General features: G+C 32.4%; 1 protein-coding gene across 5 annotated transcripts in view; it reads left to right on the forward strand.

Moving 5' to 3' along the window:
* nAChRalpha4 (nicotinic acetylcholine receptor alpha4) overlaps window positions 1-14,056 on the forward strand; it is a 315,893-nt gene that overhangs the window by 186,128 nt on the left and 115,709 nt on the right. For 4 of the 5 annotated variants that reach the window (XM_077428362.1, XM_077428345.1, XM_077428354.1 and 1 more), the window contains exon 3: window positions 9,518-9,633. In XM_077428362.1, the coding sequence (XP_077284488.1) occupies window positions 9,518-9,633 (116 nt within the window). Of the gene's footprint in view, window positions 1-913; window positions 1,095-9,517; window positions 9,634-14,056 lie in introns of all 5 variants that reach the window. The other variant, XM_077428337.1, reaches the window with a different exon arrangement.

Consider the following 14,056-nt stretch of genomic DNA (forward strand, 5'->3'; position numbering starts at 1 on the left):
ATAGAATCTACTGGTTAGTTTGTTAGTAATGTCTGTAACAATATAATATATTAAAGTGGGGAGTGGCCATAACAATATGAAGATTGTCCAGATTAAAATGGCAATGGGCAGGCCACATGGATAGAATAATATACATAAGAAGTGCTAGAATGGTACCTGAGAGAATGCAAAATGGTAAAAAGAAGACCGTGAGGAGGATGGGTAGATGAAATTATTAAAATGTGTGGGGTGAGATGGATGAGAGCTGCGCAAAACAGCGACGAGTGGAAGGGTGTAAGAGAGACCTTCATCCAACGATGGATGGTAAACGGTTCTACATAGATGATGATGATAATGTTGCGTAGGGGTGGGTGGAGGATCCAAATAAAAGGCCAAAGTTACTTCACAGCATTTATTGGTGATTAATGAGATACACGCACGGCCAATGCTCCATCCAGAATGCCTTGATATCGGTTACTTCCCTATTGTTTAGGCACGTACCAGGATATGCCTTCCCATGATCCAAGGCACTCAAGTCCCACGCTATCACGCTGTCAGTTCTGAGAAGGGACTGGGTGCCTTTACTAAGCCAATTCGGTGGTCTCCATTTTTTAGCCTACTTGCACTTAGCGTGGAGATAATCCTCGAAACCAATTATAATGGTCACACAGTGTCAGGGATTCGCCGTCTCGGCCTAATCCGATTGCACTTAACCGGCGGCGTATGCTACAATAATATACATACATATGCACATATACAAGTAATTATGTATACAATTTCAAATAAATATCGGTCCCATTCGAGACAATCAATAGTCGTTTGCAAACGTGTGATTCCGAATTCTGATTTTATTGATTTTTTTTTTGTTAAGTGGGCGAAATATGGTAGTAGGTGGTCAACAAAAGCGAGTTTGGTGTATTTTTGATTCTTTCAGCGCCGATGGTAACTACGAAGTGACGCTGATGACGAAGGCGACCGTCTACTACAACGGCATGGTGGTGTGGCAGCCTCCGGCCGTCTATAAGTCCTCCTGCTCTATTGACGTTGAATTTTTTCCCTACGACGTGCAAACCTGTGTGTTGAAACTAGGCAGCTGGACCTATGACGGCTTTAAGGTGACATCACCCAAAAAAAATTAACAAAAAGTAAAAAAAAAAAAAAAACCACCCACCGCCCACAGCTTGCTGGCTCCATATAATTAATCAAACTAATTACAATGACGGACACTTTAATTTTTTCATTTGATTCGACCGATAATGTGACTGTTTTATATATATAATTGATTTTAATGATCAATGGTTGTTGCTCATTTTGTATCATGTATGTTATTTATATTTATTATTATTATTATTGTCGATGTCATACGAAAATGAAAAATGCGAAAATAAACGAGAATTATTTAAAAAAAAAAAGATGTTGGCACTATTGGCGATAGTTTGAAAATTTTATGATGTAATTTCATCAAAAAGACTTTCTTAAATCCCTTAAAAATCAACAAATACATAATATTTTTACAATAATATAACGTATGATATATGAAATGAAATCATTACAAATATGATGCAATTTTATATTACAATTAAAGCCATCACACGTTTGAATATTACCTTTGAGTGAAAACTTTTCAATATAGAATTCCGTATACGTTTTCGCTGATTGATCAAAGTGAATTGTTAGAAAAGTTTGAATATTTTAAAATTTGTATTCTATATTTAGATATTTCACTTCGAATTGTGCCGATTTTGATTGATCGCTAGTGCCAAATGTCATATTGCAGTATCTCGTTAAAGGATGCGAATTGCTACATACATATATACGATCCGTTCTAGTGGCTTGCATCCTTCGGGCGAGTGGCTGGCACGTCAATGGTGTTATTTTCGCATTTTTACCATTTGCGACATGCGTACTGATATTTACGTAACGGAATTTATGACTGCGTAATACTGATGATGCCTTGTGACTGTTTGTTCTTAGACTCGTGTTGAATCGTTGGCGTACGTCTCCATTGTTGTAAATAGAATAATTTGTACGAAAAAAAAAAGATATAAATACATATAAAAACTTGAGTGGATTCCGGTCTGGGAAAGGTATAAAATTAATCGATTTATAGTATGTTTTATAAGTAAAATGTGGTAGCATTGTAACTGAAGGTTTTGTTAGTACTGCATATGTCATTCTTTTATTTTTGTTCTTTGTATTGTTTCAAAATACTAGTATATTTTATTTGTCAAATTGGGTCAAACATCAAACGGATAATATCATTCAAGTCGAGTAAGTTAGTTAGTTTGATGAAAAGTTATTTTCGTTTTGAGCGAGGAGGCATTTTATATTCCGTTTACGAATAGCTTCAATATTTTATTTTATGAAAGCCGATCATCTGTTTTTAAAACATCACTCAAACACACAAATTAAGTCATGTATTTTTTATTTGAATAAGAAAAAAAGTAGACAACTGCACGATCGTTTCGTTCAAGCACATTACATATCATTCGACACGTCATTGTGCATATATCCGGTTCATTTATTTTTAAAATAGTATATACATATGTGTGTACATATGTGAAGATAAAAAAAAACGAGAGCTGTCTATGGTCCGACTCGCAAAGTGCTCGTCCGAATCGCGTTAAACGAAAATTTTATACCTTTCCCAAATGGGAGAAAATCGTCATATATCTACATTATATTATATATTATATATTACAACACTGAAAACACGAGAGCTTGCCTAGTTAGCCTAATTGATATATATATATATATTTATAAATCCATTATACACATAGTGCAATTCAATGTCGATGTTTTTGTCGAATGTAGCTGACATAATAATAAATATTATATATATTATACTCGCATTATTCTCAATCTCCGTGCCGTTAGATCGATGCTAACATGTGGATTTCGTCTATTTTTTTTATTTGATTTGATTTCGTATCGTATTTTTTTATATTATACGTTTCAAATTTTCACTAATTTCGGACGAACAATTTCACGGAGCATTTCCGCCCCGGCCGCAGGGGAAAAACCGTTGGAAAATTCGGGAAAATTTCTCTCTCCCGCGTTCACGCGAAAATGTTCTGTTTTTGACGTGTGCACGGAATGAGTCGAGTGTATATATATATATATATATATCTCACAAAATATATTCGCTCCACACACATTCATGACAAAATAAACATTTTTTTCAATATCTCCTCCTTTGTTCCCCCAATTTATGATACAACAAACTACAATATCTATCTCTATATATATATATGTATATATACATATGTATTATGTATATATCGAACAAGTATATTTGTGTACATATATAAATATACATATCGTTACACGAGTATTGTGTTCGTTTGTGTAATTTCACATGTAAAATTTGTTTATTTTGTTTCCACATTTATCATCTATTGTATTATATATACTTACATATGTATGTGAACTGTATGTAAAATTTTAGTGTGATGTTTCATACGCGTAATTTGTGTAGTTGACTCATCCATCATCGTGAATGAAAATCATTTTGCACATTTCATATGTAGTTTTTTTGTTTACGATATCCCAATGATTTTCATGCTTGTTTTGTTTCATTTAGGTTCGTATCGGATGCTGTTTTATGCGATTTGTGTGAATGAAATCGCGTAAAATTGGTGTCCGATTTATGTATGATTGATCACATCGGCATGTGGACATAATTGACTGACAATTTTTGAGGAAAACATTGCTCGAAATCAAATTATCACAGTTCAATCATTTATTTCATATGAGCTTCATTGTTTAGTATATTCCGCGGAAATTCAATTCAGCAGTATATATATTATTAAATTAAAATTATATGATAAAGTGCTGTTTACATATTTTAATAATGGGTAAAATGTATTCAATTGCAATTATTTGACTTCGAGAAATGCATTCTCAATGATTGTCGTCTTAAAATGCCTTACGATGTGAAATTTATTGTAGATGTTGTATTTTTTTTTGTTTTCGTTTGCATGAATTTTCAAATGCATGCTCCCTTAATTTAAAAATGCATGTTTTTCTTTTGTGTTTTATTTTGAATGCAATTTTCACGCAGCAATACTCATCGAATGTACATATATATATCGAAATCATTTATTTATATCCATAGCATGTTACATAAGCATCGTCGTGCATGAGCATATATGTATGTTTATAATATAATGAAACCGATTTGACTGCATACGAAAATCGTAATATTTTGCAAATTGGCACGACTGCATGTTTTACATTAGAAAAAAGTGTCTCGTGGCGGAATCGTGTGCACGTTTAATTTTGAAAAAATGTATGTGTGTATGTATGTATTTGTCATGCATGTGCACGTTGCATCGTGAATATTTATACCCCCCCATTTGCATGTTTTTTGGTTTGTTTTTTTTTTTTTTTGAAAAAATTACAATTTAATTGTGAAAAATTTTAAAGCATGTTCGCATATAATTCGGTGTCTGTTTTTCACTGTCGTTGTAAATCAATGTCTCCTGGAATGATTTGTAACTTGGTGTATTGAGCATGTTTTCGTACGATCAATGAACTAGTTGCACTTGTGTTGCGTTCGATTTTTTATTTATTTTTAGTTTGAAATATTATTTTAATGCATATCGAATGCACGTGTGCTACCATTTTATTATATATTGTATTTTGCATGCGGAATGAATGCAATATATAATATGTTTATTTTTACCAAATTCATTTTTTACGATTGATTCAATTTGATTACTTAATTAGAGCACAAGTTTATTTTTACGCATATTTTTAGCGTTAAGTTTATTAAACATTTACACAAAATAAAACAAAAACAATTAAAATCTATATTTATATTTATTCTACATGATGACATAATTTACAAAAAAAAAAATACAAAACATGATATTTTGTAAAAATCAACGCTTTCAAAGTATGCAAATGTAAATAAAACGAAGAATTTGAAAGCGTCGATTTTATGATAATATATGTATATATCTACTACTAATACTTACAACATTGTCACATTACGATAACATTTCGATAATTTTATGGATGATAAATTTTGACTGTTGGTGTTGTTGAATTGTCTATTATATGTTTGTGTGTGTGTATTTGATACAAAAGGCTGTGTGCGAATGTGTTGGGGTGTAAATTCTTCAAAACTGGTGTGTTTTATTCGGTCGCACTCTTGAAATAAATCATCTCAAATCACAGATGCCGACCGAGTGCTGGAAAGGGGACGAAAAATGAGAGGTGGGACTTATAAAAGTTAAATAGCTCTTCGGCTTTGTTCACGATTCTTTTTGCCGGAAAAAGACTCGTGGGATGTTTAACCATACTCAAAGAAAGACTAATGTTGTCAAGATTTGTTGCCAACCTCTCCGATCCATCCCTACATTTTTTATACATCCAAATCCCCCCTCTTCTCTTCTGTATCTTCTGTATCTCCTCCTCTTTCGCGGCATCGATTACCCACAACTATGGTAGCAACGTACATATGTACATACATACGTACATATGTAGGTAGGTATTTGTATGTATGTATGTATACGAGTCTGGACCACACTGGCAGCTTAGCCGGATTTATATCCTCTCTTACCTTTGATCGAATCTCACCAATAATAAATCCCCGACGGTCTGAAATATTCTCGGAGAATTTTAAAAACGTTTAAGAGTAGAGTTACGAACGCGAAAATTCGATAACCGCAAGTGTACATATGTATATTTGTATGCGTTCGTTTGTATGTATGTACATATGTATGTAGGGAATATAAATCATTCGGGGTTCTCGAATATACGACGACCTCGATTTATGCGAGGGAAATTAATATTGGGTACATTATTTTGTCGCTCGACATTTGCAGGTGCGTTCGGAACGGTATCAATATATGTATATATATGAACATATTTTTAATTTTGAAATATTGAATTTAACTATGTATTGACTTTTCCAAATAGCTTTTCCAAAATAGTATTCCAATATTAAAAAAAAATACATAGTGTGGAAACAAAATATTCGTAGGCTTTGTTTCATAATGAATGCACCTAAACGTATGTATGTATTCAGTTTTTTTGAATAATTGTATAATATTTACCTAAAATCACTTAGGTGGTATTGAAAATCGCTTAGAGCAGGGTTTTACAATTTTTCACAGCAATGATAAAATAAAAATAAATACTTCAAGTATTATGAGGGAGATCGGAATCGGATTGGAATTTGTAGACATTTTTGGTAACCGTTTATGGTTTTTATAGAAATTTGCAAAGTTTATGTGACATACAAATAGTGGCCCGCCGATTGTAGTTTGAGGATTCCTGAATTCCAAAGCTACCATCGTTCAGTTTAAATATGCTAAAATTATGTGAAAATTAATAGAGAGGCTAGATTAAAACTTTATCGCGTGGTTCATTGGATTTGAGTCATATACATAAATATGTGGATGGAGCACGGAATTGCTACAAAATCGGGCTGAAATTTATGAATTATTAAATGTTTTAATTACTGATTAGAATTCAATCTATGTATGTATGTATGTATGTATAATAGTCCGGAGTGAAAAACGCGAATTTTGGATTTCCACCGATAGATCTAGTAGAAAACTTGCGTCGTATCATGGAAATTTTAAATCTAAAATAAAATGTCCTGTACCTGCAACCAATCGATTTATCTCGACAAAAATTTCGAAACAGTGGATTTTTTGCATCTACATATGTTATATATATATATATACATATACATATATCTACTTTTTTATAATATTAAAATAGTAATTTTAAAAAATATATATATAATATCGGCCTCCTTATACATATATATATATTTCATAAAGTTTGTAAACTTTTTGCGTTAAAATTAAAACACATACCCATGGAAGCTCTCATCAACTTTTAGTTTCAAAGTAAGTACATGAAAAAAATACGATTTACTGAAAAGAACGCTTGCCCCATACAAACACCCATTACGAGCGTGACATGCTTTTGTATGGGGACTTTCGAGCGAAACGGCGACTTTGAATTCAAATTAATCAGTCAAAACTTATCACAATCAATCCAATTAAATTGAAATGAACGAATATGGAACTTCAATTTTTACTCCTAAATACTTCAAAAATAAAACTATTCTTTAAAAAAAGAGAGATATGTATGAAAAAAATCAACGTTTTTCTTATTTAACATTCACTTGATACGACAGAAGTTTTCCGCTAGTTCCATTGATGAATATCAGAAATTCGTGTTTCTTTCGCCTAATATAATGTACACATTTTCGAAATCGAATAAATTTATATTAAATGTCGATTGAACGCGTTATGAAATAGATACGAGTATTGTATGTAAACAACCAGTAAATATTACTATCATAGATATTTTAGCATATAAATCTTTTTATAATCGAGCCGTACGTATTATACAATAGTTACGGTGGAAAAAAAAACATGTTTTTTCACGTCTTGGCAAAAGTCAAAAAAGTCGCAGCAAGCGTATCTTACCCCTCAGTTACCCCCACTTACCGTACTGCTTGGCCGTCTCGGATGATAATAAATCATCCCCGCTCGCTTTTCTCTCGTTGCCGTTCGTGGTGTTTTATGGTAACATCATACCCCCATCCTCCTCGATCTCGAGCGCCCCTCCCCCCGCCCTCTCCTGTCCCACTCTCATCTCCTGTTTGGGTTGATCCTTAATCTCCTTTATCCTAATGCAGATGAATATACCATTGTGAGAATTCCGCAATGCACGTTGATTTTCGTATATGTATAAGCGGTGTACGCAAAGGCCACGTTTCAAAGTCTTCCCATCCCCTTCTCGACCCACCCCCCCCACCTCTGGATATTATTTTCGCAATCAAGCAAGTTGTGGTATTCATCATTTTGTTCGAAGCTTTCTCGCAAAGGTCGGCTCAGATTGGGATATTTTTTTATTCAGATTTATGTGCGTGTGATTATGAATGTGTGGATATTATAAAAACACAATGTGAAAAGACATGGATTTCTTTATTTGTGTTTTTTTATTTTTTTTTTTTGACTAGCGATAAAAACGCGCCAGTCTAAGAGCAATCGAAAAATTCATCCACAAAGCAATGAAGATTTGTTATTATTTTTTTTCTACATACATATATTATTCGTATAATATATGTTACGATAAATTCAGTACGTCATAACGCACACTAATTGACGAGTGTTTCTCTTCTCTCGACGAGAAATAACTTCTCAGATTCTCTAGGGGGACAAAATAAACTTTCGGTGCGGACGGTTTTCCCGCTTTGCCGGAAAATATTTTCATCTCTCACGAAAATTTGATCCAGCTTGCGATATTAGCACGTGCTCTACACATGTTTTGTTTATATATGTATGTGTGTATGTATATGTATATTTTTACAATTGCTACAACTGTAACGACGACGAGAAAAGTTATAAACGAAAATAAATAATAATAAAGATGTATCTGTTTAATAATAACACAAGAATTTTTCGCCTTTTTATATATATATTTTTTTCAGATTTTCGAATGGTTCATATACTGTGTTTTATATGGTGATTAACGTTTTTTCAATTTTTTCCATGTTTTTTCAATTTTTTTTCAGAGATTTTTAATATACTTATATAATAATATCATATCGTTTTTGGATTGTTTTTGTTTCTTGGAAATGTTTTTTTCTTTTACTTTTTTGTACTTTTTTCCATTTTTTAGTACTGCGCTGAATTTTAAATAGCTATGTTCGATGTTTAGATTTATCTATCTACATTTATATATAGAGCATTTTACTGACTACTGTATTAAAACAATTACTATGAATATGTTTGCTAAATTTTCAGCATTTTAAATATATATATAGATCGATTTAGTCGTGCTTTTTTTCTGGTGATACTGATGAAATCAACAGATTATAATTATTTAGTATACTAATAATTTAATCGATGTTGCTAGTTGCTCGCCTATAAATGTTATAGTGTTTATTTTTAAATATAATAAAAATGCATGAAAATGGGTAAGTACGAGTGTTAAGAAAACTGGGCATGTTATGTTTATATACAATGAATATTTTTAATATTATTTTGCATGGTCTGTGTATAAAAAAAATGTAGTTGAATCAGTGGTTGGAAATTGATTTGTTGATATACATAGAATGGATATAAAATTAATAAAATAGACTGAACAGTTCCAACCACTTATTAAATAGTGATTATAATTTGCGTCTACTTTTAATTTACCTTAGCTACGTTTTAAATGTGCCAGTGTTAGTGTGTTTGCTTTTTTATTAAACGTTGAATTGAATACCTACATAAGATTTGCACAATGTGATTTTTTTTCAATCACTTATTTTCAATGACAAAAATTTTAACTTAACCTTTCGACCGTAAAACTTTGCTGTAGATTTGTCTTTTCTTAAACAGTTAATATTGTTGAAAGTAAATTTAAAACACTTCTATTATAATATACATATCTATCTCTTCTCTTTGGCTTTTATCTATAATATATATATATATACTCTACTGTACAAAATACCATATTTTAATACAATGAATTAATAATCTGTTGATGTTGATTGTAATGTTGATTTATTTTGATATAGGTCGATTTGAGACACATGGATGAACAAGCCGGAAGTAACGTTGTGGCCGTTGGTGTGGATTTATCCGAATTTTATATGTCGGTAGAGTGGGACATTTTGGAAGTACCAGCCGTGAGGTAATTCAGTTTTCTTTTTTCAAATCATTTCAAAAACCAAGTGATTCATTTTTAACATGTTACGCAAACAAATCGTAAATCCTTTAACTTTGAGTATCTCAAACGTATGGTCAAACTTAGTATTATTTAAAATATATACTCGCGTAACATGTCACAAATGAATCACCGGCTTAAGACGATTATTTTTAAGATTGATTACAACGTATTGTAGTGTGGGCGTCAAAAGAAGTTTCCTTGTTCGGAGTAAAAAACACTGTGAGTAGTGGTAGAGATAGTTTATTGTTGTTCCGTCGACGATCCAGCTCCGAATGAATGCAAGGAACTGATCCGCCGAGTATTTATACACGACGTGTACTCTCAGCACATAGAGATCATTGGTCGATTATTCGCGATTCCTAATTGGTTGTTGTATACGCTAAGGTACTTTTGGCGTGAACGTGAGATCAGGTGATCAGCGCTAGTAAATCAGTGGTCGACGGGAACCAATCACCTAATCTGAACGTGTCGGCATTTTTAAAATCTATATTTCTCCCTAAATTGTATGTGCATTTTTACATATATCTTAATCTTGGTTCCCGGAAAGATGCACTAAATTGCACTGAATAGCAGCGCAGTTTCGAGAAGCCCTAATTTTCAAAGGCGCTCAAAAAGAACTTACGCAAAAGAATTCCGCAAAAAAAGGTTAGCACCCTCGGATAACATACCCCTTGACAAAGACTAGACAAAGAGTCTCTCGTACATTACTCGTAACGTGGCAACGTCTGAGTAACTTATGAGTAACGTCCGAGTGACCAAATTAAATAAACAGACTCGGCCTCGTATCCTGTAAATTTAGTATCTATCAGACAAACATAATATCCCTTTCCGATAAAATCTATATTTTTTCATACATATGTATTCACATACAGATACATATGTAATACATACAAAGGTATGTATGTATATGCTTCAACAGAGCTTTTGCGTCCTGACACGTTGCATTTCCATACATATGCATGTATGTACGTATATCGTTTTTAAAACAGCTTATTTATTGAATTTTTTGTGACGGTTTTAAAGTCATTTTATTAAAAAAAATAATATAAAACCGGTCATAATATTTAGGTAGAGTGTACATATTTATTTATTTATTTATTAGAGTTAGGCTATAGCGACATTACAGATATACTCCAGGGTGTCACTATAGCTAGGCATATACCTTTGTATGGTACATATATATAATACAAGTATGAAAATCATATAAAGTAAAGAACAAAAATAAAATGAAATATGAGACCACATTAACAATGAAATATGAGAAACAATTCCTCAACCAGATCAGTATATTTTAGATTGAACAAATCCAAATTAACAGAAATTTGTTTTAGGAGCTTGATGCCCCGAGCAACAGGCGACGTAAATATAAAACTAGTACGTGGTATTAGTACGTAAATTAATATGTAGACGTAAATTAATATTAAATTAAAAAGAATTTGCTTGTATACAATTTTTCAACGGCACTATGTATCATCATCATCATATTTATTTATGTACATGTATATGTATATTATCATCGTCTACAGTCACTCGCCATCCATTGCTGGCTGAAGGCCTCTCCAACACGCTTCTTTTCGTCTCTGTTTTGCGCAACTCTCATTCATCTCACAATTCACATTTTTCTAATTAATACTATGAATTTAGGTATATTGATTTTTGATTTTTGATTTTTAAATGCTTTTTATTATTACGAAATTATGTTCACAATACATCTTATATCTATTTTAATAGCTACTGATCTACTGATCATTTTCTATTTTACAATTTTAATTTAATTTGGTTAGTAATCATAGTATTATATTATTCTAATGTTAATGTACAGCATAATAGGAACAATAGCTCAAAAACCTATTTACAATCCTTATAAATGCTCATAATACATCTAATACGTAATATTAATTGAAGACTCTCTAAAGTCGATTACCTAAAGCAGATTGTGTTTAGGTAGTCTGTGTACATATATGTATACCAGAATTATAGTATAGACATTTTGTTATAATCACCGAGACTCTTCGCAAGTGTGTTAGTATGGTTATTAGTGATTATGTCATAGAATCTACTGGTTAGTTTGTATGTAGTTATATTAAACAATATATTGCAATGAAAACATTAATAGACGTAGGTGCAAATTTAGCTTTTTTTTATTCAATTTTATATTGTTTCAAATCACATATATAAATTTTGATTTTTTTTTTTTTGTTTTAATTATGAAATATCCGTTGCTATGCAATTTAGGTACGTGGCGCGTTTTCGACCCTCGTCAAAATTGGATTAATCGCCAAAATGAATAAATTGAAACGCGGCACAGAGTCGTTTGAGTGTTTTCCGACGGTGTGGAATGCGAGCGCGAAATCACTTTACGCAAAAATAAAAATCACCTACGCATTCGACGTGCGTGGGCACAATTTTCGCGAACAATCACACGAGCTCTCGATACCCACGTATGAATCCATTTTTTTCCTTCACTTTAACACTCTAACGTTTAGCTGAGATGGCCGAGGAAGGATTTAGGGGCGGGTAAAATTGAGGGTGGGTTGGTTGAGGGTGTTTATTCGAGTCACGTAGGGACCCAAGCCGTGGCTCGTGCTCATTACGAGGTTAACGAACAAAAAGATCTCATCAAATATATTTTTCGCTAGCTCCCCCTTCTCCACGGCTAACTTTGTGTGATATTTTGCACGCACAACTGTCGCCGTCAACAAAAGACGAATTCAATTTTCATTTTGTGACACTCGGAAAGGAAACTCCTTTGAAGTGATGGAATGGTGAGGTTCGGTGCAGATCGTTGACAATGTGTCTTTAAAACTCCTTTACGTTTCACTTACGATTACAATTTACCTCTTATCCGATCGTTTTCATACTCTGCAAAAATATCGTGTAAGACGCGTTTGAAAACGCTCCCACGAAAATGTGTTTAACGTTTATCCAGAGTTTGTTTAGATTATTCTCACTTTTCGCCAGATCGGATTTCAATTGTTTAAACGCCTATAACTTTTTCTTTTTTCACTCTATATTTTATAAAATTTGCTTTATAGGTTCTCGTTATTTCTTATAAATATATATTCATAGTTTTAACTCTCATATGTACATATATATAAATTTCAAATTTGGCGTATAGCTTCGTGTAATGGCATATAGCCGCTATATATCGATTTACGGCCAAGTGTGTCAGATCTCACATTTCACAGCTAGAACTACATCTCTTTACTAAGCGTTATCTGCGAGATAAGTATTCAATAAGAAGTTATGTTGTGTCTAATTGTTAATATCATTTATTAGATTTTTTTTAAATCGCCATCCGCTGTGTGTTTGTGGTACAGCCCTGAATGGTCAGTACGTTCGAGTGCGAGGTAGGCGTGGCGCGACTATTGTCACACTCGTTTTTTTTTCACAGTAATCTTGCCGGACATACATACAACAAATCCTGAAAGTTCCATCGTAATCGGTTCAGTGGTTTAGGAGCCGATACGAGACACACACACAGACATTCAATTTTATATATATATATATATATATATATATATATATATATATATATATATATATATATATATATATATATATATATATATATATATATATATATATATATATATATATATATATATATATATATATATTGATCTGAAAGTATTCTTACATTATTCCGATAGATTTGAAACTTTGCCATTTTGCGTAGTTTGGTAGCCGATAGAAATTTGAATTGCTTCCGCTAATTCGATGGTGTAATATAATCGTAATAAACACGCTTAAGAATCCAAAAACTTGGGAGACGATGAGAGCTAACCATTTTCCACTAGCCTGTAGCCTTATACATATGTTTGACTTTGTTTAAATTATGACTACATATAACTTTTTCACACTATATCTTATAAAATTTGTATTAAAGGCTCAAATTATCTCTTATATATATTTTTACTTCATTAAATACATATGTAGGTTATATAATGGATGATAAAAATACATTTTTATAAAATTGATATGACCGATTCGGTGCGTGTTTTTTTGACCAAGTCGCGCGATTGTAGTTTGACGTTTCTCTTTCCGATCTCACCTATCTGTGTTTTGGACTTTGCATATGGGTCGCCTTTGCAAACGAGGACCTTTGTATCATATGGGTCGCCTCTATTTCATATAATATGTTAACAAAATTACTTCCTTATATTCATATATGTATGTACATACATCACCAAAGTCCCGTAAAGCAATTTTGGACAAAGCGAGATGCTGTATACCGTATCGATTTCATTTGACAGTCATCGGTGAGCATAACCTGAAGTTTGTTGAAATGCGATAGTTTTGTGTTGGGGATCGTTCGTTTTTAGTTTCGTGTATTTACAATATTCGAATATCCTTTGATAAAATTGGGATATATTGTCAAAATATT

Source organism: Arctopsyche grandis, chromosome 1, assembly GCF_051622035.1.
Source record: "Arctopsyche grandis isolate Sample6627 chromosome 1, ASM5162203v2, whole genome shotgun sequence".
NCBI classification, from domain to species: domain Eukaryota; kingdom Metazoa; phylum Arthropoda; class Insecta; order Trichoptera; family Hydropsychidae; genus Arctopsyche; species Arctopsyche grandis.